The sequence below is a fragment of the Amphiprion ocellaris genome, chromosome 9 (genome assembly GCF_022539595.1).
Source record: "Amphiprion ocellaris isolate individual 3 ecotype Okinawa chromosome 9, ASM2253959v1, whole genome shotgun sequence".
NCBI classification, from domain to species: domain Eukaryota; kingdom Metazoa; phylum Chordata; class Actinopteri; family Pomacentridae; genus Amphiprion; species Amphiprion ocellaris.
This window is the reverse complement of record NC_072774.1, coordinates 21,356,731-21,383,395: the sequence shown is the minus strand read 5'-3', so window position 1 is coordinate 21,383,395 and position 26,665 is coordinate 21,356,731. Positions and strand designations below refer to the sequence as shown.

At 38.6% G+C, this 26,665-nt stretch overlaps 2 protein-coding genes across 2 annotated transcripts; one reads left to right on the top strand and one right to left on the bottom strand.

The window, feature by feature from the left end:
* Positions 1-9,029: 9,029 nt before the first annotated feature.
* Positions 9,030-10,501, bottom strand: LOC111588528 (apolipoprotein A-IV-like). The gene is made up of 4 exons (XM_023298955.3): positions 10,414-10,501; positions 10,249-10,300; positions 9,994-10,144; positions 9,030-9,884 (listed from the first exon to the last, which is right to left on the bottom strand). The coding sequence occupies exons 2-4, from the start codon at positions 10,286-10,288 to the stop codon at positions 9,308-9,310; spliced, it is 768 nt and encodes a 255-aa protein (XP_023154723.2). The 5' UTR covers positions 10,289-10,300; positions 10,414-10,501; the 3' UTR covers positions 9,030-9,307.
* Positions 10,502-13,718: 3,217 nt separating this feature from the next.
* On the top strand, positions 13,719-22,742 carry apoeb (apolipoprotein Eb). The gene is made up of 10 exons (XM_023298953.3): positions 13,719-13,821; positions 13,908-13,959; positions 14,110-14,260; positions 14,404-14,965; positions 20,240-20,273; positions 20,429-20,470; positions 20,726-20,791; positions 20,887-21,040; positions 21,229-21,510; positions 21,599-22,742. Exons 2-10 carry the CDS (start codon positions 13,920-13,922, stop codon positions 21,963-21,965), a joined length of 1,698 nt encoding a protein of 565 aa, XP_023154721.2. The 5' UTR covers positions 13,719-13,821; positions 13,908-13,919; the 3' UTR covers positions 21,966-22,742.
* Positions 22,743-26,665: the final 3,923 nt, after the last annotated feature.

Here is a 26,665-nt window from a genome sequence, read left to right as displayed (position 1 = left end):
CGAGCAAACTGTAGAGCTGTGTGTGCAGATGCAAAACAATTGTGCATCAAGCGAAAAGTGCAAATATGTGAATGAGTTGTTAATGCTAGTGATATTTAGCAGTAAAATCTGGCCGTCCTACACTTAACTTCTCATCCACCTCAACTTCACACTTTTTTCATCTCTTAACCAGATAAATGAGGCATACATACACAGATGTTCCTGAGATGTAACAAAAAATGGGATCAATGTGATTCATGCTTCCGTTGTTCCATGGTTCAGTTGTGCCACTCACACACTTTGGAGCAGGGTTACATGGGTCAGTATGGCAACTGACCAGTCTGCAGCCATAAAAGGTTTCAGCAATTTGTACAATGACAGTAGCTTCTGTGGCAATGATCCATTCAGGCTAGCATTTCTTACCCATGCACTCAATCGGAGCCATGAGTTCACTGTGTGTTGTTCCCTGGACCAGTTTTGGTAGGTTTTAACCACTGCATGCTGAGAACATCCCACAAGAAAATATGTAATTCTGTCAACCAACAGTCCTTATTTTAATAATTACTTAGTTGTTGTTGTTTTTTTATCAAGCACAAATACCATATAGGTATATCTAATCTTGGGTTGTAAACAATTGTTATGTTCTACTTTTTGCTTTTTTCCAACATTGAAACATTAATAGATTATTGATAATGAAAGTAATCATTAGCATCAGCCTTAGATATAATCACCGCCTTGTTTTAGGTCTTTAAGTGCAAAGCCGAACACAGCTATGTCTGAGAGTTCTCATCACATGCGTACAACAATAACAAAGGAGGGATACAAATTTAGCTGCAAACGATGATGGGAATTATGTAATGTTGGTAGTTGCGTAGTTTTCCACCCTAACAAAAGAGGCAGGCGATGCTACTGGTTTTGTCATAAAGGCCTTTCACATTCTTTCACACAGTCTTCTGTGACCAACTATAAACCTTTCAACATACTCATTTTTCACTTTGTCCTTGTCTTAGTATTTGTCTGTCAGCGTTTCTTTACCTGGTATGGTTGCTTTAAACACGTTCCCTTATCATCTGTCTGATCAGATAGACCTGATTTATGTTTAGCTACATCTAAAGCTTAGCAAGGTCTGAGTCATTCAGTTGCAGATTATATAAGTCTGTGAATATAAAAAGACAAAGAGTTTTATATTTTTAAAATTACATTAAAAAGGTTCTACTTAGATCAATGTTAGAAAGCTTGTGACATAAAATAATGATGAACATGCTGTTCTGTTGTCATTACAACACTTATTGGAATATTTAATAGGAGCTAAAAAAAGTAATTTTAACTGAGATGAAGGTTTAACTGTACTGCAATTTATTCAGACACTCACAACAGGACTGAATGTCTGCCTGGCAAGATTGAAATTATGTTTAACCAAGAATTGTTCAAAACAGGAGAAATTGATCTTATTTGTATTTACTAAGATATAATTTTTTTTTAAGTTCATTTGGGAATATGTAAAACGAATTGTTCTGACAAAACAGATTTGAAGCCAAACCAGCATCATATAAATTAAATAAACCAGCAGAAACATAAAAAATACAATTTATCTATGTGCGGGCTCAGTAAACACTTTATCAGAAGGTAAATGGTACATGGATGAATTTTCTGCTCCTTTATGAAATTCAAACTCCACTTGGAAAAGAGGGGTAGCGTATAATTTTACTACACCACTATCATGTGCAATATCAGTTCCTAAGTATACAGGAGTTTGCAAGATATAAGCTTATTTACACACTGAATTTGGCTGTATGGCGTTACAGATTTCAAAAGCTCATTGTTTTGTTTTGTGCTAATCACTATGCTTCTGTGTGGTACTTAAATTAAACTGACAGAGATATCATGATCTGTGCTGTTTGATAGATGGGCTTCCTCACTTTCTTGTCTGATCTGTTTCAGATGAGTAGATCTTTGCAACTCAAACTGTGAAAATAGATCATCTGGTAGCTCTGAATCTGTCTCTGAGAGATGTCTTTGTATCGATTCCAACATATGTCCAGCATCTATCAACAAAGTATGGAGAGAGGGGATATAAGGGAGTTTAATTAAAGGGGTAGTTTGACATTTTGGGAATTAGTCTATTTGCTTTCTTACTGAGAGTTCAGTGAGAGCACTAATACCACTCTCAGGCCTGTAAGGTAAATAGTGAGCAGTTTCACTCTGCTAAACTAAGTAGCTGCTTGAAGCCACTGCATATTGCAATCATATTTACCAAACAGGCCTAAGGATGATACTGAAGTACTCATCCACAGTTTCTATGAAAAGCAATCATCCCCTTTCCATGATTTTTTAACATTAAATAATAATTAATTTAATTTGGATTTTTTGAAAATAAAGTAGGTTTTAACATAGGGGTGATTTGTAATGATTCCAGTAAATGCTGACAAGTAGACAATTTTAAAACAAAGTCTTGCAAGCAAATAGGCAGTAAGTGGAATAGCAAATCCAGGGAACTTTATGTAATTAGGATTATTAGAAATATTTCCAGTGTTCAGAAATATGCAATTACTTTGCACTGATTACAATGCACTGATTTTGTTTTTGTTCTAAAAACAATATCAGTGCATTGTAACTTCCATTTGGATAAGATGTAGACGATGTTCACACAAACATATACATAAACAAAATAAGAGTAAGTGAAAAGAGAGAGGATTAAAAATAAAATTGAAGCACTTTCACAAAAGAAAGTTCTATGTAATTTTATTAAGTGACTTTGTGAATCATTAATTGCCTTTGATCACTATGAACGTAGTTTTGTTCATCCTCCTTGGGACAGAAATCAATGTATGTTTTCAGTTCTTTTTGATCTAAAGGACTTTGGTTTTTAGGTCTGTGTTTTCTAAAGCAATACATATGGTATCACCCATTTGTACTCGTTTCCCACAAAAATATTTATATCACGTCCCTTTAAAATCATACAGGAGTGACATTACATATCTAATAGGAACTCTTCTCACGATCACCAGTAGTATGTCTTCCTTATGTAGATTCAGATCTATGAAAAATAATTATTGTTTCCTATAAATCATGGCAAAAGGAACAGATTGAATGTATCATTAAACACGCTCAATGTTTCATATTATTAACAGGAAAGATTGCACTTGATGTGTTTTTCTGATTTTGTTCTTTTTTATCATTATAATAATTACATTAAATTCCATTTTATTTACACAGTGTCAGTTCACAGCTTGTGTCATATTAAGGCAATGGTGATGTGTAGTTTTATGGAGAAGAAAGGAGAGGAGAGGAGAGGAAAGGAGAGGTGCACAGTGCATCATGGGAAGTCCCTCAGCAGTCTAGGCCTGTTGCAGATATTCAAAAGGTTGGTGTAAGTTTAGCTCAGCCAGCACTAACTGTAAGCTTGGTCACAGATGAAAGTTTTAAGCCTTATCTTAAAAGTAGAGAAGTTGTCTGCCTCCTGAACCCAAGCCGAGGTATGGGTTCCATAATAGAGGAGCCCGATAGCTAAAAGCTCTGCCACCCACTCTACTTCTGTATCCTCTAGGAACCAGAACGAGGTGCTCTGTTAGGATAAAATGGTTCAACAAAATCTTGAAGATACAACTTGTTCAATAACAGCTTTGTTTGCAAGGAAAATGATTCTAAATTCTAATTTGGATTTTACAACATTTTACAACATCTCCAGAAACTCCTACCGATGAAATGGACTCTGGACACATGCAAACAATAGGGAGATAAATTAAATATTATTTGAGGATTAGGGTTAGGGTTAGCTGTAATATTCCAGGAATCACTGGCCATATACACTAAGTATGTAAAGAATGGTCATGATGTGATTCATCATAAAAAAAAAAATACTGAGGCTTGCTGTAAAATCACACATAGCAGTAGAGTTGTACAAACATGCATCTTCTGTTAGGAAAAAGGAAAACATTTTACGATCAGGAAAATGCCAGAGTTATCAAAGCTAGATTTGTTAGAGAGATAACACAAAAAAAGTCTTTTGTGTGTATATAACTGATTGCAATATACTGTATAGGGGAAGAGGACATTGTGTGATGAGCATCGTTGCAAAATTCTAAAAGATGTACCAGGCAGTCTACTGAACAAAGGACTTCTCTCCCTGTCATCACCCTGTCTAAGGTGTGACATTGTAAAGTGTCAGAGGTTAGAAAAATGAGCTGTCTGCCTTTCAAGAATAGGTACATACAATTACACATGAACGCATACACTCACATGCTGAAAGTTAAAGTTCATCACCAGTTCACCAGACACAACACTAAGCAAAACAGTGCTGCTAATGTGAACAATGTAGAACCTGCATTGAACAGAATCCTCACTCTGCAGCTGACTACAGATCGACAGAAAATAAAAAGAGACTGGACACTGACCCAGTGCAGTGACCCAATATATTGAAGCACCGAGATGATCAAACCTTCAGGACTCTAAACAGAACATTAAGCTTAACACCTCTTTCTAAAACCATATAAAAATTTCAGAATTGGTTAATATCACTTTGGTTAATTAAGGCAGTTAATTTGGCTGCAAGTCTACTGACCTTTTGTCTCATTGGACTTTTTCTGCATGACTGATGCATGACAGGAGTGACAAGAAAAAGAAGGTGCACGTTCCCATAGAGAGGTGTGTCGGGATATCTAAGTCTTGATCAGTAAAGGAACAAAACATGAGCATGTGTCTGGGTCCCTCATTCTTACGTCACTGATCGTACTCAAGCACTTGAATGGTAAATGGTCTACACACACACACACACACACACACACACACACACACACACACACACACACACACACACACACACACACACACACACTAGGACACTTCAGCACGTGGATCGGCTGCTTGTACAACCCGCTCCACTAACTGTGCTTATTTCCACAGGCATCTCTCGTTCAACTAGTTTTATATCAGTGTTATAACTTTCTGACTCTATTTTGTATCGTTTAATGTCAAAACATATCACTCGTGAGACCGAGAAATGTAATGTCTTGGTGTGTCTTGTGTTTTGTTAGCCTTTGTGCAATTTGCAACAGTTTTCCTGTTGCATAATAGTATTAACAGTTGTTGCCAGAAAGCCTTCTGATCTAAGGGGCTATAGATGTTGATTGCCTCCATCCTCTGATATGACCCATAGGAAAATAGTGACAAAAGGAGTTATGCTACTAATAAACCGTTCAATCAACTGTTGAAAACTTTTACCATAGAAGAGATGTGACAGTGCTTTGGTAAAAGTTTTGTGAAGTTTAGTCCAAAAAGCTACTTGTTTAGGTTCAGGTAGAGTAGTCAGAGGACCTTCAGTGTAATGGTTTTGGAATAGTCAGGGTTAAAAGAAATGACACTGACAATCGTGCTAATTCCAATGTTTTGTTAGTACTTTCACTCATCCCTACATTATGACTTTAACGTCACCTGATGTTCTCCTTTGCTCCCATAATAATTATTATGGCCGCTACAGGATGCTTTGTCATTTGAACATAGGATTGGTAATGGGACAGGCTGTTAGCCCTAACAACCGATGGGGGCATTCATTGTGGAAAGACAGTCCTGTTTTTCTGCTACTCTGTGGCGGGAACAGTGAACCATGAAATTAAAAGCATTTCTAAGCTCTGTTTAGTGCTGCTCTTTCAGTAGTGGAATTAATACATAACATTTAAATCATCTCAATAGCAGTCTCAATTACATCAATTTAGGAGACTGAATAGCTTCCTTTGATGCAAAACAATTTTTATCGCCTGTATTTTCATTTCTTTTTTTTTTTAGAATCTTCATGGCGAGAAACATTGTCAATGTTAAATTTATATAAAGATCAGTTGCTAATTAGACTAAAAAACCCAGAGTATAATATTTGTCTGTGAGCACAAAATTGGGCTGAGAGCTCTGAGATGCAGACAGTATGATCTTGATTTTATATGTACATTTACATAATTAGACAATATTTTTCTCTAAAAGTGTGGCCAAGTTGAAAAATGTAATATTTATTTGTATCTGGTGAATCAAGAAAAGTCAGATGGCTTGATGACAAACAGGAAACTGAACATCTGGATGCTTATTTATTCTACATTTCTCTTCAGTTCACAACTGCTCTGTCGGAATTTCACCACTAGGGGGGAGTATAGCATCTTTAATTGCCACAGTGAACACTAACATCCTTTAAGGGTTTTTATTGTTGCATTGTGCATCACAACTGGTTACTTAGCCATAGCAGTCATTGTTCATTAAATGGCTCATTAGATCAGAAACCTTTTCTTGTTCTTTTCTGTGTTTTTTTTAATACCTGTTTTGTTGTTTTGGATCATTATCATGTTGGGAACTTCCTCTCCTGTCCAATTTCTTAAGACCGACAGTTACTTTAAATTCAGTATTTACGTATACAAACTGGCATTCATAGTACCATCTATAAATGCTATCACCCCTACACCATTTTTACTTGTACAGTCCCATATGTGGTCTCACCTGACCAAAGGATATACTGCCAGTGTTCATCAGGTTTATATTCTTTAGTAAAATTAAAACTTATCTTATTTTGCATAAAATGGTTTTCTTCCTGGTAGTGATCAGTAGAGAATGACATCAGTCAGTGTCATAATGAATCATCAGCAAAGATGGTCAGCGTACCTCCTGTTAGTGGTAGTGTGGATTTTCCTAGTTTGTAATCACTGCTGCAACTATGTTTTAGTTTATAGTCAATAGACTACTGTCACTCTTGTGCTCTCTCCTATCTCACTGAATTTGGTTTCAATCCCCTTTTTGTGAAGAAGTGTTAAGCACAAACCTGGTTAAAGCTGAGGGAGTAGTGATGTTTAGATAATCGTTTATAGTCTTGTTCATGCCTTTAGCCTTAACTGGAAAGTGTGTGTGTTTTCACTTTGGTTGTCACAGGTCAACTGACTTTTGGGTCCTGTTTTATTAAGCTTGTCTGTTTTTTAAGTTATACTTAAGAGCAAATTCCCTACACTCCAACTTAAAAATAATACAGTTGTTGTAGATAGAAAATTTTTGAATTATTCACCATTTCCATAATACTGCTTATTTTTGTTGTATACTATTCAATACTTGAGTAAATGTATTCTATATATTTCTTTTCATCAGTGCAGTTTTTACAATTAATGGACAGTCACTTCGCCACCTGTAGGCTTTCTATACTAACACCACGACGCAAAATGCAAGTTTATGCTGTACATAAACTTGCATTTTGCATCGGTGGTGTCAGCATTTCTCTTTCCAGATATTCCTGCGTGATGCATACAATGGGCAGTTATTTCTGACTGACTCTTAAGTGTTCATTAAAGACTGAATTTTTCTTATTTGTTCACTGAAAAGCAAATTTTCTTTAGGCAAATTCAACTAATTTTTAATTAGGTTCATATATTTCTTAAAAGATTAATCTTGGTTTGTACTATATCGGCATCTTCTTCTCCCCTACTACATCTGATCATTATCATCCTTTTCTGAAACCAGCATATAAACAGATGATAGGAGCTAACAAGGTGGAACAAACAATATAATCCAAGAACGTTTATGACGATGACGTGGAACATCCTCTTATCTCGCCTGATCTGCTGATCAAATCAGCTGCAACAGTCTAGTAACAACCTGTTATCTACACCAAAATACCAAATCTTTGCTTGTGATAAACAAGGCGAGATGAGTCTTGTTCAAAGAGACCTGTTTGTGGCAGACATTCCCCTCCCATAGTGTTCTGAGTCGTAGAGTTTGAATGGGGCAGACGTCAGTCTAGCCTCCCCTATTTAAATGTGGTCACTGGGATCAAGGACTCTGACGATGCCTTTTGGCTGTTTTGACTGATAAAGCAGTGTGAATAGTGCTCCTTGGTGCCCTCACAAGTGCTAATCAGGTGTAAAACAGGCTGGAGCCTGAAAATCTGAGACTGGATTTGCATTTGCAGAAAGGTCACAGAGCTTTTGCAGCAGTTTGTTTAGTTTGTGTGTCACTGACTGTCACACTTTAAAACCATGACTGACGACGGAATTTTGGGGAGATACTGTTTAAAAAAAAGTACAAACATGTGACCTGACAAGTGCACAAGTGAATTTATTTATGGCTTTGGAAAAAAAAAAAAAAAAACTGTCCACATTCCATGACAGTACATTGCTCACTCAATGGCCTTATGGACAGTAAGGAAACAATCAATCTTAGAATAGAGTAGTAATAATTCTTTGTCAAAATACAGTCCTTCCTTCTTCAAGTCAAACCCACAAGTCTCAAGTTTCTAATTTGAGAACCATGAGCAATGTTCCATATATTTTATTGAATTATTGTGAAGCAACTAGTGAAAAAATCTATGCCGTGTGTGCCTGTGAGTGTGTACGTGCCATTGTCATTGGACTCTAACCCTCCACGTTGTCTGCTGGCACTGTCAGGGGGAGGAGGATAAGAGGGATAAGGTTTTGTTTTGTACAATCCCAACAAAAGGTTGTGCAACTTTTTTTTTTTTAATGGCAGAGAGGGGTGTTCAATGTAGCATCAAAACAAGCAAGTTTCCAACTAAAGCAAAGCGCTTTTTTAAAAATTGTAACAGTACTTTAATATGAAGCCTACTTGAATTCCTTCATGTGGACCTCTCTCACATCACGTTGGTCATCAACATTTCTTAAGGCAATTTCTTAGTTTTAGTGTTGAAACATTTGAGGTGCAGTTCCATGGCAAGCGTTGACACGTACAAAATAAGAACAATAGTCTGCCTCCTGAGGCAAACTTTTCCAGTTTCGCCTGTGGGAAAACTATGGAGACGAAACTGCGACAAGAGTCGGGACATGTTAAGACATGGGAAAAGAAGTCAAAGTAGCCTCCTGGGAAAAAAAACAAGCCTGTAAGTGTGGCTCGTGACTTTAGAGTAGTAATCCTACTGTGTGTTTATAAATCAGTGAATGCAGGTGTTTTCACTGTGACTACAGCATGTGTAACGTATGTTGTGAATTCAGGCAGAATTATATGCTGAAAGAAAGTTTTTGCTGCAATAAGATTTACACATTTATTAAAATGTGCAATAAATACAAATGTTAGACATGTTTATATTCTTCAAATTCATCTATTTATTTTCGATAACTTACAGAATACTTACTTCACAACACAAAATAAAAACCAAGTATATACATGCTTTACAAGTGCAGAGGTTTGCTTTGCGATGTTTGCGCTTCACAATAAATATTATGTTGCTGATATACACAGTTTAATTTGGTTTACAGTACAAGGCAGATATTTAAATTATTACATTTCATGCTTCAAACAGAGGTAGACCAACATGGCCAGGATCTAGACTGATGATATAGCAGGTGTGAAGGTTGACTTAGTTGCCGTTGACAAAGGACTGGTAGAGGGACATGAGCTGTGCCTGTAGGTCCTGGGCGTAGGGGTCCAGCTTTTCCTTCAGGTCTTCAGCGTAGGGGGCCACCATTTGTTTCACCAAATTGGCTCTCTGGCTCACCTCCACATGGACCTTCTCGGTCATGGTGACCACACTTTTTTGGAAGTCCTGGAGGTGCTGGTCCACCTTCTGCTTCAGGTCATCAGTGTAGGGCCCCAGCTGTGCCTGCAGGTCTTTCACACTTTTCTCCAGGTTGGTCTTCAGCTCCTCGCTCTTCTGCATCAGGGTGGTCCTAAGGGCCTCTGAGTCCAGAGTATCTGCATAGGGGGCGAGATCCTGTTTCAGCTGCTCCACTCTCTGCTGGATCTGGGTCTTCATGTCCTCAGTGTAGGGTTCCAGCTTGTCCCTGACAGAGCTCAGTTCCTGGGTCAGCGCATTTTTCAACAAGTCGGCCTCTGTGGTGATCTTGGTCATCAGGTCATGGGCTGCAGGGGGAAGCTGCTTCTGCAGGGTGACTGCATACTTGCTGGCTATATCGGCACTCTCTGTTAGACGTGCACTAAAAAAACAGACAAAGTGATTGTCAGGCTATCAAACATTTATTTTAATATCATACCAATCATATAAAATGGCCCAACTATTATGGTACAGTGTGACAGAAAACTTACTTGACTTCCTGACCAATCGGTGATTTCCTGATCATCTGGAGGGTGTCGTCAGCTGTCTGTGTGGCCTTAGCGATGTAGTCCCAAAAAACATCACTCAACACTTCTAGCTGTGGCTTAGGTGCATCAGCATAAAAGAGGTTGGCATGGCAGCCTGTTGGATGGAGACAAGAATGATGCGAGAGCAATGCAGATTTTCAGTTGTCCAATTAATTTTGATATCAGCTTTGACCTAAATTCAAAAACCATGCAACTTACTAGAGAGCACTGCAACAGCCAGCACCACAAATACCTTCATGACTGTGACTTGCTGTAAAAAATGATCTAGTTAACATTTAATTTCATTTTGAAGCTATGTTAAGAAAAACAAAACATGCATATTTTCCTCTCAAAGCTTTGTTTGAAATGCAGTGCAATTCTCACCTGCTTTGGGCTTGTGTATCTCTCAGAGCTTAGTGTGTTTGTGAGTGTGTCCGACTAGTGCTTCCGTGTATATATACTGAAGTCAGATGACAGTTGTAGTCGAGCCCAAAGTCCAGGAGTCTCTGCCATGTTGTCACAACTGCTCTTTTTCTGTTTCTGCTGCTTCTCTTGGCTACTATCACATGATTGTAGAAATGTCTGTATAACAAAGCATTCTGACTCCACAATACACATCGCAGTAGTTCCCACAGACCCTTTTCTAGAAAATATTTAAGATATAGTAATTAACAGTCCACATAGTCCAGTCCTCCAACTTGTAGATAGCTGCAGATAACCTGCACACACTAGCGGACTTTGTATTGGGGTTAAGCCACATGAAGAAAATAGCACGAGCCATTTGCATTCTTAAATATTATAGAGAAAAGGTTTCAAAATGTTCACATATATTTATGTTCACATATATGGGTTATATTTATAACCCATATGCCAGAACACATATGTTCAGGCATATGGGTTCTGTAAAGCGTCTCGAGACAATTTGACTGTAATTGGCGCTATATAAATAAAATTGAATTGAATTGAATTGAATATAAAATCATATCAGTCAGCAGGAGTAACTTGTGTGATTTCTATTTTGCCTAACCTTTCAAAAGTAAAGTATTTTCCACCTGGGTGACACTTTATTCTCTGACACATTTAAATCTCTCACTGTAAAAAGACAGAGTTACTGGAAGTTATTTTTAACTTTTGCACTGTTGAACGACCTGAACTCTCCATCATTAGGATGTTGAACCATTACAAAGAGTGGGAGAAAACCTGTGAAATATTTACATTAAACAGTAACTAAACATACCACACTGAAACTGCATTTTTCTTACACATCCCAGGATACTGGATTCCGAAAGAGCCCATCTGGAATTATTTTAATTTGTGAATGAATCCTTTTTTATGTAATACAGTTACTGTGCATAACCGATTTCCCGCACGACTGTTGAAGAACCATATGATGGCTTAAACCGAAAAAAGAAACTACTCAGTTCATGCTCAATATGCACTAGAAACCATAAATTTGATAATTTGATTTAATTTAGATTGGTTTTTGTGTGATCAGTTATTGCTACAGCCATGTTAGCCACTATAGTAGCTGTATGTGACTAATAATTGAAAATGCTGAATTTATGTGACCCTAGCAGAATGAGAAGAACAGAAGTATATCTTGTTAAATGAATTTACTTCGTGATCATGTTCATATTGTGCTTTTTTTTTTGCAATCATGTGATCGCAATCGTGTGATCGTCAGCAGGCTGCTGACATAGTGTTCACTTCTTGTCATAGCTACAGTGATGCTGTGCCGCTATCTCGCAATGATACAGAAATCTTTAACAAATCCGTGGATCCAGACTATAAGCTGCATCACTGCCAAAATCTAATGAAGTGATCCTTGTGTCATTTCTGACCTTACCTGAAAATTTCATCCAAATGGTCTGTTTTATAGTAATGCTGCGCACAGAAAAACAGACAGACAAACGTACGCCTATCGTCACATAACTCTATTGCGTCTTGGCAGAGAAATACACAGTCAGCACCATGTCTTAGCACTGTTGCCTTGAAAGTGCATGATACTGAAGAGAGTTCCGTAACAAAAAGAAGGAAGCAGTCCTGTCAACATAACAGGGCTTTTATGTTTTGTTTTGTTTTGTTTTGTTTTGTTTTGTTTTGTTTTGTTTTGTTTTGTTTTGTTTTGTTTTGTTTTGTTTTGTTTTGTTCTGTTTTGTTCTGTTTTGTTTTGTTTTGTTTTGTTTCTTTAATTGGTGTGCTCAAGCTGCAGCAGTGGTAAGGGTGGAGATAGAGGCAGGGACTTCATAGATCCACACATTCTAGTGGTACATTTAAGCCATTTTAAGACAGGAAGGAATTATTTTCATGGCAAAACTCAGAAATTTGCTAAACACAGATACATTTTCAGGGATTTAGTCAATGACCACACTTTAATAGGTGAAATCAGATATGCACAAACTGTGTATTGCCCCTTTATGTGAATCAATGGCATTAGGCTAGATTTAATTTAGAGGTAAATGCCCAAGATAATGGCTTTACAGCCTGTGAACATTGTCAATATGGCACATCTGGAACCAAATGTGTCATAGTAGAGTCAACAGACAACTGGCAAAATACAGTATCTCACAGTGAAAACTTGCAGCTAGTTAATACTTTTGATAATGCAGATTCCTTAAATGTCTCCTAACCTCACAACAGCTGTGGGTTACCCTTTTTGACTACTACTATTGTCACAATATCACAACTGCTTGGAGGATAGCCTCAAAGGCCAACCCTCACTGGAAGTGTGTTTAACATGCTGCATAGCTGTACACCCAAATGCATAATGAGGCCAGGGGAGTGGTCAAAACATTTTAAGTCATGATGATATCAGTATTCATTTGTAATTATTTCTAGGAAACACACCAAGTGGGGATCATTTGCAAGTGAACGTGAATTTTTATTTGATAACAAAAACTGCAGGAAATAACAAATACAGAACATATTACACTGTTCTTGAGCACATTTGTTTAAAGGTCTTGATGTAATCTCAGATCTTTGATTAAATATCCTAGTTTCATATCTCATACACTGTGATGGATCTTTGCTTGTCTAGGAACAAAAGGGGTCCATTCTTAAAGAAAATAAAATTAAACCCAAAAGCAAAAGTGGCATATCAGAAATGAACTATGGAATGTCTGTAATGAAACGGCAGTTACTTTGTCCTACAGAAGATGACGGTGCCTCAGTCTACTAACCTTTGGCCAGTCAGCCACATAAGATTGCTGAGCATCAGCATGACACATAAACACGAGCTATTAATTACTGTGATGTTAGCTGTCAAAATGTCAAGCTAAAAAGGCCATAAAAACACCTGCTGAATTCAAAGCTGTACAAAAAAGAAATTAATGACAGCAATTCTGTCTTTTTTGGCTGAGAGTTATCAGTGGCAGAAAAAAATAATGATTACAGACAGACCTATGGGGTCATTTTGGGTTAACCTTATCAATTGTGTCCCACGTTAGTAGTGATGAATCACACATACATGAAACCACAGAACAATTCAGCAATAGCCATGATTTTAAGCAGAAATTATCATCTAGTAGATAATCACTACAATATTAAACTGCATAAATGTGGTTAAGTACTCAGCATGTTTGCATATTTGTGTAATTGTATGGCCTGGTACATGTGTGGATTTTCTGGAACAACACGTCAGTTAGATTAGCAAAGGTGAGGCGAGGTGACAGCAAAGCACTACCACTTGGACTTTGGGATCATTGCTTTCTGGCTTGCTATATAAGCTACAGAAACTGGCTGGCTGAACACAAGCACTCCCAGGTGGACTTACAGACACACTTGAAAGCTCAGGTAAGGCAGAGAATGAAAATAACAGTATTCTTGTCTATTGCTTTGTGAATATGCAATGTTGACTAACCAGTGTTTTCCCATCATAGGGTCTAAAAACCATGAAGGTCCTTGCTGTGCTCGTCCTAGCCGTTTTCACTGGTGAGTATGCTGGAAAAATATCAACTGGTACGCTCAAGATAAAGAACTGCAAGCCTTGGACTGCTCTTTGTAAATGCTAAATCTCACATCAGTCATACACTGCTGAATTATCTGCAACACTCTCAAGGGGTTCTTGTGTCCATCCAACAGGCTGCCATGCCAACCTCTTTTATGCTGATGCCCCCAAGCCACAGCTGGAGGTGTTGACTGACGCTTTCTGGGACTACGTTGGAAAAGCCACCAAGACAGCTGATGACACTCTCCAGATGATTAGAAAGTCTCAGCTTGGGCAGGATATTAGGTAGGTGAGCTTTTGACTTGATGCAAGTATTGTGAAAATTCAGTAGTGCTGACATTTACATACAAGTGTAGGATTAACTAAAGACTGAGCTTTAAATCACACTGTCCTGCTCTTCCTTCCCTGTTAACTTCTCATTCATCTAGTGCCCGTCTGACAGAAAGTGCTGACATGGCCAGCCAGTACGCAGCCAGCATTCAGGAACAGCTTCCCCAGGACCTGATTGCCAAAGTGACCACCGAGGCTGATTTGCTGAAAGAGCGTTTGATCCAGGACCTGGGCACCGTCAGGGACAGGCTGCAGCCCTACACCGAGGATGTGAAGGCCAAGATCCAGGAGAGGGTGGAGCAACTGAAACAGGAGCTGGCTCCATACACAGACGCAGCCCTGGACACAGAGACCCTGAAGGCCACTCTGCTGCAGAAAAGCGAGGAGCTGAAGACCAACCTTGAGCAGACAATGGAGAACCTGCAGACTCAGCTGGGGCCCTACACCGATGACCTGAAGCAGAAGGTGGACCAGCACCTGAAGGACTTCAAGGAGAATGTAACACCTTTGACCGAGAAGGTCCAGAATGAGCTCACACAGAGAGCCCAGCAGGTGAGAGAAATGGCCACTCCCTACGTTGATGATTTGAAGGGAAAGCTGGACCCCTATACCCAGGACCTCCAGGCTCGTCTCTCCAGCCTCTACGAGTCCTTTGTTAAAGCCAACTAAGTCAATCTCCGCCTCACGTTAAAACAGTAAGAGACTGCAGCCAAAGCAACACAATTCTCTGATTTCACATCCCAGGAACGTATCTATCTTGGTATGACGACATAAATTGCATTGAAAGTTGCAGATGTCGTTAGATATATTTAGTATTGTAAAAGTTGATACAAAACAATTATGTGTTGGTCTGTGACCGCACACTGTGTTCTCTTCCTATATTATGGAAAATAAAGCATAAGAAAAACAAGCCTGTGACTCTATTGTGTTATTTAAGTGATGATGAAATTACAGATGAGTGTCAAGTGAGAATACCTTTGAAATGTACATGAAAAATGAATTACAACAGTTACAAGTGTCATTTCCTAAACTAGACACGCATCGCTAATGTGCACTGACTCACACACGCACAATCACATGAATGAATCACTGAAGCACACTTTGTTCACCATGTCTAATTACCTAATAAATCAGTCACAGACATAAATACCACTAGACGGTTTTTGGTTTTCACTGAATGAAACACAAATCTGTTAAAAGTTGTATTTCTCTGTAATTTACACAAATCAGCCACACACAACATGAAAACTGTATGCCTAATGAAGTGGCGTGTGTGTGTGTATATATAATGTGTAAAAAAGAAAATAAAAATAAATAAATAAATAGAAAAAAGAAATGTACATGAGAAACTTTCTACACTTGTACTTAGCTAACACAATGTAGCATTAGAACCTGAGAGTGATGGTTGCTGGATATGTTCCCCTGTATCCCTATGTAGATGTTCCATTAAAAATCAGCCGTTTCCAGCTAGAATCGTCATTTACCACATTAACAATGTCTAGACTGTATTTCTGATTCATTTAATGCTATCTTCATTGACAAAAACTGCTTTTCTTTCAAAAATAAGGACATTTCTAAGTGACTTTTGAACGGTAGTGTATACTGTATATGTGCATGGTCGTGTATGCAGATGTGGACAACATAGACACTTGTAAGAAACCCCCTCACATGCCACACCCTTGTAAGATTCAGTTGTGGATATTGGACAGGGCATGTTCAGATTTGACTCTTCAAGTCTGACAGCTCATACATCAGCATATCCTGCTTCCACCTTGTTTTTATATTTTTCCCTTTTGTGCCTCCATCCCTGCTGCCAGATCACTCCCACGCTGCCTTATCCAGTGGCAAACAACATTCCTCCGTTCTGCCTCCAGCTGTCACAGACTCTGCACCATTAACCCTCCCAGCATACACACAACTCTGGGCACTCACTATGGCTGATAATTCACAGGTTTTTAATTATATTCTGAAGCTGTAAATTCATGTTCAATTCAATGTGTGGTGTTTTTGCTTTTTTTGTTTTTTGTCTACTTTTACATAACTAAGCAAGTCATACTGAGCATCCCTGAATGAATAAGTCACATTTCATAAAATGTCTAAACTGTCAAGAAAAGACATTAAGGAATATAACATCTTGGTAAATGCTCTTACTGGATTTCTAGCAGAGCTAAGGACTGACATCACTTTCATGTCTGTATGGTAAATATGAAGCTACTGCAAGGGGATGGTTATGGTCTAAAAGCACCACTGTTTCATCAGTTATATTACTACTACTACTACTGTTGATCCAAACAAAATCTTTGTGTTGAAATGTGAAATTATTATGTGGGGTTTTGAGTGGGGACTATTTAATTTGTAAGCTTTAGAGGTAGTAGTTGATTTACGTTGTCATTTTTGAGACAGAACTAAGCTAGATGTTTGCTCACAAAGAGTGTTTCTACTCTTGTGGAAAGCTAAGGTAACCAACTAATGGATACAGAGCTTCATATTTAGTTTTTTACCTGAAAAGAAAATTCTAGTTCCCCAAATATCATACTGATCTATTTATCAGATGTGATGCATTGCTGATTAAAACAAAAATATTTAGAGTGAAAACAAATTAACCTTGATCTGTGGGAACATGGAGAGATGAAAAGTTTCTGCACAGCTTGAACCACTTAACCGCTTTATTTGTTTATTAGCCATGAGAAAAGATGCACACAACATCAGCTCACCCCTCGCATGGACTATTGCACAGTGAATGACATCAGGCAATGACATGACTCCAGGTTATCTTTCTTGATGGACAAGCTGCTGCATGCATCGCTGCAGAGAGATATTTTTTTTTATTTGCCCCCAAACCAATAGGCTACCAAGTGCCACAGTTTGTCTGACTTTAACCCAAATCATATGAATGCAGTAACTGTACTGACTCATCAACAGATGTCTGTCTCCTTAGTGGAATGAAGTAATCGCAACCAAACACGAAACTCTTAAAAACCAGCTTTGCAGACAACAATCTCTGAGGGTTACTTTCGTTCAAACCGTCTTGGTCTTCCCTCTCACACAGTCTTGACATCAGACATTACCTCTCTTGCTGTAGAGCAAAAGGAGAAGCATTTATAGTTTGGATGTCTGTCTTTATTTTACTTTATTACCTCATAGTTCTTCTTGATTCTCTCTGTTTCACTTCCCCGTCTGTCCTCTGTCTCTTTGTTGGCCCAGTAAAGGAAGCAGAGCATTTGGTTTTGCTCACACTGGCCTGACCTTGTTGTTAGAAGTGTGTGGTGCAGAGAAGCTGATCCATTTCTTCTGCATAAGGCAAGCACAAAACATGTGGTTTTCATGTGTAATCTCTGTGCTTGGCAGTAAACTATCTAGCTGAATATGCAGTATCTTCCTGTGTGACACACTGCTTACAGTGACACACGCTAGTTATTGTCTCAGAAAACCATGTCAAAGGTTTTTTGTTTTTTTTATTTACAGAAAAGTAACACAAAAACATACTGAGTTAAAACTAGAAATCTTTGTTTCACCACCAGTTTCATCTCATCATACTCACATTTTAAAGACAACAGAAACACTTGTTACTGTATTACAAGACAGTAGAACAAATTAGTACAGTCTTCTAATCACTAAATATATACTTGACCTCTTTGGGTTATCACAGTAGTGTTATCACACTCTCAATGACCTGACCAAGCCAGCACATTTAAACTTTGTTCCTGTGTAAAGTTGGATTCCTATGACAATTACTAAACAGATAAATATAAAGCGTTGACAGCAACGAGGCTTAAAGAGCAAAGGCCATTACACAAGTGCAGCACTGGACCACAATTGACCTCAACTGCATTAAATTGTCATTTTATAACTATAGCCAATAAAAGCATGTACTGTTTTCAGTGCTGGTAGGCTACAGGTGAATCATTTTTGTGTATCTGATTTGTAAAATACTGTGTATTATGACAAAATATGTTGGTTTCCAGTTAATCTGGAACCACACACAAAAAATATAGGTCACATAAGATATACATATTATAAAATGTTTCCTGTGTTCTCCCCTAAGAGGCCAGTGTAGTTGCTAATGCTGGATAGGTAGAATGGTAACTACATTTGTCAATAGGACCTGCTCACAGAGTAACATTTACCAACCAGTTTTTATCTAGTGTTTGGTATTTTGTTAGTAATATTAAAAATTGATTTCAATTCCCAGTCAGTGCAATGAGAATCTTTTAAATCCTTAATGATAACAATAAAATACCAGGACTGGCTGACTGAGAAACCGAGCATGGATCTGATGGGGGTTCCACAAAACTATGCTGCAGGGCTCATCATGGCATACAGTCTTACATCAAACTTCCCCTTACTGAAGCTCATTTCAAAACCTGGAAATTCTGAACAGATAGCTGTGAAAATTTGCTGCATAAAACAGACGTGATTTCAGTTTTTTCACTGTGGTTCCTACTTAACTCCTTTTTTAAATTGCCTGTAATCCCTCTTTTTTTATTTAACAGTGAGCTTGATGTACTGAAGTGTCCTCAAGCCTGAACATCACCATTTTGTTGGGCGACATTTGTGCTTCAGGCACTTACTCGATATTTATAGCTTTAGCACATACAACTTCAAAGTACAACAAGTGTATAGAATTGCAATTTGGTGCACATGATCTGCACATAGAAAAGTCAGAGGCGCTACATTCACAGAGTGGAACTGTCATGCAAAAGCACCATACATGTTGGGGGTCGCATGTCTGCTTGAGTGCATCGGTAAGGTGTCGATGGCCAATTCTGGCAGGCCATACAGACTGAAATGCATGTGGAAGGCTATTTTACATCCTGGTGTGAAGAGAATTTGTATTCAAATGAGACCACTTGGTAATAATAATCTGGGGGAAACCGGGGAAATTGGGGACACTTTACACAAACATGCGAAAAGGAAGGAAAGGGAGAAGAATTTTTCAGATCTCTTACTTGAGTGAAAAAGCCAATACCAGCATAAAACAAAGGTTGCAAAATCTCAGTGAAAACAGCAAACATAGCAGAAAAAAATGTAAAATATCAAATGCACCAGTTTACTCTCTTATTATAATAGGGTTTTCCATGCTCATCATCTGTTAATCAGTCATTTGATAAAGTTGAAACACAAGAGAAATACAGTTAAGTACATTAACTTAATTACTGCATGTTTAAAGAACTCAGAACTTTTACTGAATTAAGCAACTCTTTTTCATTACATTCAAGAGGGAAACATACTTTTAAATTACATTTGTATGACAGCTACTTTAAAGATGAAGGTAATAAAAATGAAACCATGTATTTAGGTTATAGAAGATACTGGATTGTTATGAATCAACATTTTTTTCCAGCTAAGAATGCAGTTTCAGTCCTAACAGTTATCTACTGTTATTAGATACTCCAGAATATAGCTTTTATACTAGATCATTTGTTGCTTTTAATTACATTAAGTCTTAAATTGATTAAAGAAAGCTAATTACGTTTTTTTATTACTTAAAAAGATTTAAGGCTGGATCCACCACTAAGAGTAAAAAAAGATGTCATGTAATAGAATTTCTCAAACTTCCACTTCAATTCAGGAGTTCTTACACTAATATTGTAAGCAATACACATCAGTAATCATCAATAGTAATTTCATTGTTTCTTTAATATTTGTATCTATAGACGACAGACGTTTTCGGAAAATATACATCGAGAGGATATGGACAGGTACAGAAATATGTAACAGATGGAGCAGCCGGAACCCAAGTGTCCGGATGAAGTAGGTTTCGGCACGTATGCTGATGAGGGTTAAACAGCTTCTCCTTTAGAGGGTAACACAAAAACACACGGATGGTTTACTGCTGTGGAAGGCTTGTGTGAAAATTACGAATAACTTGAGAAATAATTATCATGACATTGGAGGTGAAACTTTTACACGTTTTTTTCCCCGTCGAGATAGATTGCTCAATCATCCCCTCTAACAGCGCCAACCGGTGAGAACTTCGGACGCGGTGTTGGTGGCACGTTGCGTGGAGAAAAAACAGGATTCTGTGCAGACAAATCATCATCGCCACGTGAACGCGCCAGCAATCACTCCCTCCCCGCAACCCACGTAGCAACAGCAGCCTCCCGGGACTATAAAAACCAGCAGCCACCGTCCTGGGAGCACGGAGGAAGCTCAACCTCTCAGGTGAGTTAACAGCAGCATGGAGTTCAGAGAAACGCGCTGTCTTCTCTTGTAACACCAACTCTTAGAAATTAGAGGGCTTATTTTGCTAAATGTTTTACATGTTCTCTCTTATTGGCTATATTTTTCAGTGAAAATTGTGTTCATCTAAGAACATGTTTGCTTTATCTTGTATTTTGCAAAAGCTACTTAAGACTAAATGCAAGCTTCCATTTATTGTCATTTCAATTCTCTGTATTTTTCCGATGTATTTCGCAGGTGTATCTGTCTGTCTAACAATCATGAAGGCTGTAAGTCTGATCCTTGCTCTGGCAGTCATCACCGGTAAGTACACTGCTGATCTAGAATTTATCATTATCATCCTTTACTGGATGTGTGCTAATCTATTTATCATTGCTTTCCATGTGTGACCGTTATAGGCTGCAATGGCCGTGCTGTGCGCCAGGCTGATGCCACCGCAGACCGCTGGGAGGAAACTGTGGATCGTTTCTGGCAGTACATCTCTGACCTGAACCAAAAAGCAGATGGAGTGGTGGAGAACCTCAAGGCCTCTCAGATTAGCAGGGAGTTAGAGTATGTGTACTTGAGTAATTTATTATTCCTTTGTCTTCTTCTTTTCCGTAGGATGTAATGAATCTACTCAATGCTTTCCTTCGTTCCACAGTTTTAATTTCACATCCTTCTCCTGGATGTTTCTCATCTCTCATCCTTGTTTCGTCACTGTGTTTTCATGTCTGATCAAATTGTTCTTCTGCCTCTAGCACTCTGATCACTGACACCATGGCAGACCTGACAACCTACAAAGACAGCCTTCAGACCAACCTGGCTCCCTACACCCAGACCGACCAGCTGTCTCAGGATCTGCAACTTCTTGTCAACAAACTGCAGAAGGACATGCTGGATGCCAAGGAGCGCAGCACTGAGTACCTGGGTGAGCTTAAAACCATGATGGATCAGAACACCGACGATGTCCGCAACCGCCTTAGCATCTACGCTAATAAGCTGAGGAAGCGCCTGAACAAGGACACCGAAGAGATCCGCACGTAAGTTGGGTGGAGGCTTTTGGATTTGCTTTAAGACTTGATCTTGTTTTTGTAAATGTGAAATCTAAATGTCTTATTTTCGTTAAAGCGCTGTGGCCACTTACCTGGGTGAGGTGCAGTCTCGCACCTCCCAGAACCTGGAAGCCGTGAGGGGTTTTGTTGAGCCCCATGTCCAGCAGGCCAGTGACAGTGCCACCAAGAGGCTGAGTGACATCTCCACCTTGCTGAAAACCCAGGCTGAGGGTCTGGGTCAGCAGCTCGAGGCCCAAGCTGAGGGCATCAAGACCCAGGCTGAGGGCATCAAGACCCAGCTGGAGGCCACTGCCCAGGAACTGCGCACATCTCTGGAGGGCAAGATCGACGAGCTGGCAGAGTTATTGTCTCCTTATGCCAAAAACATCCGCGAGCAGGTTGACAACATCATGGAGAAGGTCAAGGAGACCACCACTGCCTAAAGAATGACTCTGGGGGTTTGCTAAGGGTTGTAGATGGCTGGTGGTAGTAGAAGAAAGAATGCATAAACCCACTAGTTTCTGTATAAGAAAAAAAAGAGAGTTAAGAGTTACTGATAATCTCTACATTATATGCTCTACTGTTCAGGATAAGAGGGTTAACGAGAGGAACGAGGGATGATCTGGTGCATTTTTTTACAGAACAGCCAAACAGATGGGTTCTTCTCCATCATCACCCTTTCTTATTCTCTCTGACACTCTTGATCACTGAACACAATCATTGCAGTTAAACACAACTTTCAAACACGAGACAATTATTTGTAATATGCTTCGCTTTTCTACTTTGAATAAACTGTCAAGCAGTCTATACCCACGAGGTTTGAGTCAAGTTTTCCACTTTATGTTTGGGTGTAATATATGCCTGCTGAGCATCAAACACAAGTGCCTCTCATTTCAATAAATGCACTGAATGATGATCAAGGGATGGGATGACATACAACAACGTGTCTGCTAGCTTCTACTAGAGGTGATGCTGAATCGTTAAAGTGCTCTTCTGTCTGTTAGATCTTTGTTGTGCTACACACAGAAGTGGAATGTAAAGTGACTTCATAACAAACAATGGCAATCAGTGAGTAAAATGTAATGCTGCCTGTCTGTTCTTCACAAGTGTCCCTTGTGTTTCACATGTTGTATGCCCACCATGCTGCTCTCCAGAAGTGCACTGCCTGTGACTACAGTGTGCTGAACAGTGCTGAGTGAATAAAAAACCTAGAAAAGATACTTGTTTGTTTGTTTCTTTAACTGACCATGAAAGAGTGGTCTTTGCAAGATTAGGTTCAGTTATGGTTATAGGCTGGCAGTGATCCAGTATTGCACTTTATGGCAAAATAGCATAATAATGTTTAAAAATGTCAAATAATCTCCAGGAGAGCAACAGACTAAGTATTTCACCAGGTAGACTGAGATAGCCAAACTAAGCATTTAATACAATAAAAACAACTTAGACTTCTCCTGTGTTTCAATGCTGCACATTTCTCTGACATGGTTGTACATTTAGCAGTGATTACACAAGGGGTAGGGGGTAATAAGGGGTAATTACATCATTGCAATCATAAAGCAGTGGAGCCATGCTTAACATTGTCACCTCACAGTAGGAAGGTTCTGGGTTTTAAAGGCCATGTTCTCCTCATGCTAGGATTTTCTGGGTGCTCCAGTTTATTTCCACACACCTATTAGGTTACTTGGTGACCGTAAATTGCCAATAGGTGTAAAGTACAAAGCATGAAAGGATGTCTGTCTCTACTTGTCCACTCTGTCATTAAAAAGACGACCTGTCCCTGATATTCCCTCCCTCTTGTCTAGCGTCTAAAGCGATAGGCTCCAGCTGCAGACCCCCACCGTTCTCACCCTTTGTCGGGTTCTAGCTTGCCACAAAAGGGTGCATTTAAAACAACAAAGTTTGCGGGGGGGTTTTTTAGTTCATTGTACCTCTACTCCACCCCAGTCCTCTGTATTTCTGTTTGCTCTCCTCACACAGCCACCCTTGACATCCCTCAGCCTGATGTGTTTCTAGTCCAGACTTGTTAAGATCTGCTTCCAGATTCTGTTGTGTTGATCCCAGCAGGTATTTGGGAACATTCTGTGCCACAGATTAAATGAACCTTATGGTGACACTCTGTCATTTCTACTTTCATCTTGACTTAAATCCTATTATAAAGCCATGCATTTGTATGTTCAAGCTTAAATGTCAACAAAGAACATTATTACATATGCAGTTACTGTCATGCACATATATATGTACAGACTTTGTTTCTTGCAGAGACCATTTCTTGCATTTTGTAGCCTTTCTACACAGTTTTTCTTGTCTGTCTCTACACCATTGCCTATTAAATGAATGAATGATGATACATGTATAAAGAATTGGTTAATGGTACATTTTTCTGACCACTCTTATAGCCATTTATCTGAAAACAAGAATTTGATTTTACTAGTGCTTTCATTGGTGCTTAATGCAACAATAGTAATAGCAATATGAGGACTTTCCCCTTGTTCCACATCGGATCCCATCTAAGAAAAAAGAGGGTCGTGACCGATACTCAGATCACTCTTCCTATCAAGAATCCTAAAAACATATGATTATCAAACACAGCAGGATTTTGTCTTTGAAGTTCAGCTCAGAGGCCAGTAGAGGACACCATTTGTCCCTGTTCATCTTCTCTCCTCTGACCCCTCCACTTGAATCCACGCTGCACAAAGATACAGCTGTGTTTTCTTTATTGGAACATGAAGTAAACTATATCTGACTCGTAAAGACCCACATACTGTGCTTCAGGAACAGAGCACATATTTAAGGGTAATTTTAATTTTACAGCTGGGAACTGCTTAAGAATCACTTGAGGTGTGTGCAGTTAAGATAAAATGTGATGTTGGACAAGAACTGACCAGCATTATTGTCATATGACTGATGCTTGCAGAAAGGTTTAAAAGAAATTAAGTGGTTAACATGCGTATCAAAGGACTAAGACCTCTACCACTTTTTCTTTTAAAAAGAAAAACTTTATTAATGGTTTGAATCTAATTGGAGACCTTTTGTTACCTCACTTATCATCCCTACATTTCAAAAATGAGAGCAAATATTCCTCAAACAACAACTTATTGTTATATATATGGCAAAAATACATAGTTTATGATATGTCTGTATGCATTTGATAGGTTTGCAATGGTTCATTGAATTGTTTCTTTTCTACTTAACCTCATTGGGTTATACAAAAACATGTTAATCATTTTTATCTGTGTTAAAGGGCATTGCATGCAAAGTCAAAGAATGACTAACTGTATGACTCTATGTTTATCCACGATTAAATCACCTGTTTCGGGAACCAGTATTTATTTTGAAACAGACAAGTGAAACTCCCACAGTACCATTGCTTGTGTAAAAGGATCAGTCATGGTCCTTTTACACATGGTAAAAACAGGAAAACCACAAGTATCCTGCTAGTTCAGCACTTCTGCTCTGTCTGCTCCTATAGGGTGTCTGCACTCAGAGCACTGCCCCACAACAAAACACACACACACACACAAAAATCCCAGCAAATTAACAGGTGCTAGCTAGCCAATGACTGCTAGTAACCCCTACAAAGACACCCCTGCAGAGATTTTACCTCCTTTTACAACCCCCACTCTTTTCACTCCATCCTTCCCATCCCCTTCAGAGCTGGCACACAACATCAGTCACTACAGGGGCCTTGGCCAAACACAAAACAACCTTTCTCTAAGCTTGTTATTGCAAATTGGGAGCACGCAAGACATGCTCTTTCACGCCCTATGCCTCCTACAATTATTCAAGAGGAGTTTATATGCACGCAAGCTCAAACTCATACATAAACTCACTGGCCACTTCATTACAAAAGAGATGGAGATTTAGTCTTTCAGAGGCAGTGTGTGAGTGCTGAGGAATGTGAAGGCTCATTTAACTCGATTGTAGGCTATTCATCATAACAATAGCAGCTTATAGGCCAAGTCGTCAGCAACAAATGGACATTTGGCCTTTTGCAGCAGACTGCTTGGTGTGAAAACAGATAAGTTAAGCAGTGAAGACGTCTTTAAATTGTCAGATGCAGACTTCCTGGTGCTTAGTAAGGTCACAGTTGTAATGGGGAGTTACTGAAGTTCATTCAACTGCACTGTTTTTCTGCCGCACGCTAACCTAAAAGATGTACCACAAATGTTTTTTTTTCCACTTACTTCCCTTTTGAGAAATAGGAGGTCAGACATCAAATGAGGCAATGAAATTCTAAGTAAAGCGGTAAATGGAAAATTACACCAAAATAGAAAGGGAAGTTTTGGAAAAGCTGTTCACTTCAATGCATAAGCTGAGATTGACTTCTGCCCCCAAAACAGAATACAAAAGGCAACATTTAGAAATGTAGATGGTGTGATATAAGGGAAAGTATTTAATCAGAAAAGTTAGAAAGAATTACTTTTTAAACATTCACTTAAATTAAGTAAAATATATTTTAAAAAAAAACTGTGACATCAGTTGAATGAAAGGTAGATGCTACTTTTTATGATTTATGGGACAGCTTTATTGCAATGAATAGCTTTTCTCATATTTCACACAGAGAAGTGTTATGGCCATAATGCATTGCTATTCATGAAACTACCCAGCAGGAGCAAAGCAGTTGAAATTAGTACCATTTAATATTACAAATTAGCACCAATGCTACTGAATTATAGGTTAATACAACGCAAGCCATTTTACAGTGTAATTTTATGGAATGAATAGTGATTTTGTTGCTAATGCATTGTTGTTGTTTTTTTTAATAATAATACTTTTTAATTTTTAAGGCTGGACTTTACCTTATCAAAACATACATTACCAGTCCAAAGTTTGGACACACCTTCTCATTTAATGTTTTTTCTTTATTTTCATGGCTATTTACATTGTCGATTCTCACTTAAGGCATCAAAACTATGAATGAACACATATGGAATTATGCAGTAAACAAAAAAGAGTGAAATAAGTCAAAATATGTTTTATATTTTAGATTCCTTCAAGTAGCCACCCTTTGCTTTGATTACTGCTTTGCACACTCTTGGCATTCTCTCCATGAGCTTCAGGAGGTTGTCACCTGGAATGGTTTTCACTTCACAGGTGTGCAATATCAGGGTTAATTTATGGAATTTCTTGCTTTCCTAATGGG

Excerpts from the sequence above, each read along its gene's own strand:
- apoeb (XM_023298953.3), top strand. The coding sequence starts at position 13,920 with ATGAAGGTCCTTGCTGTGCTCGTCCTAGCCGTTTTCACTG. Across the intron at positions 20,471-20,725 it reads GAGGAAGCTCAACCTCTCAG|GTGTATCTGTCTGTCTAACA; the intron begins GTGAGTTAACAG and ends TGTATTTCGCAG. Across the intron at positions 21,041-21,228 it reads CAGATTAGCAGGGAGTTAGA|CACTCTGATCACTGACACCA; the intron begins GTATGTGTACTT and ends TTCTGCCTCTAG.
- LOC111588528 (XM_023298955.3), bottom strand. The coding sequence starts at position 10,288 with ATGAAGGTATTTGTGGTGCTGGCTGTTGCAGTGCTCTCTA. Across the intron at positions 10,145-10,248 it reads GGCTGTTGCAGTGCTCTCTA|GCTGCCATGCCAACCTCTTT; the intron begins GTAAGTTGCATG and ends TCCATCCAACAG. Across the intron at positions 9,885-9,993 it reads CCGATTGGTCAGGAAGTCAA|TGCACGTCTAACAGAGAGTG; the intron begins GTAAGTTTTCTG and ends CTGTTTTTTTAG.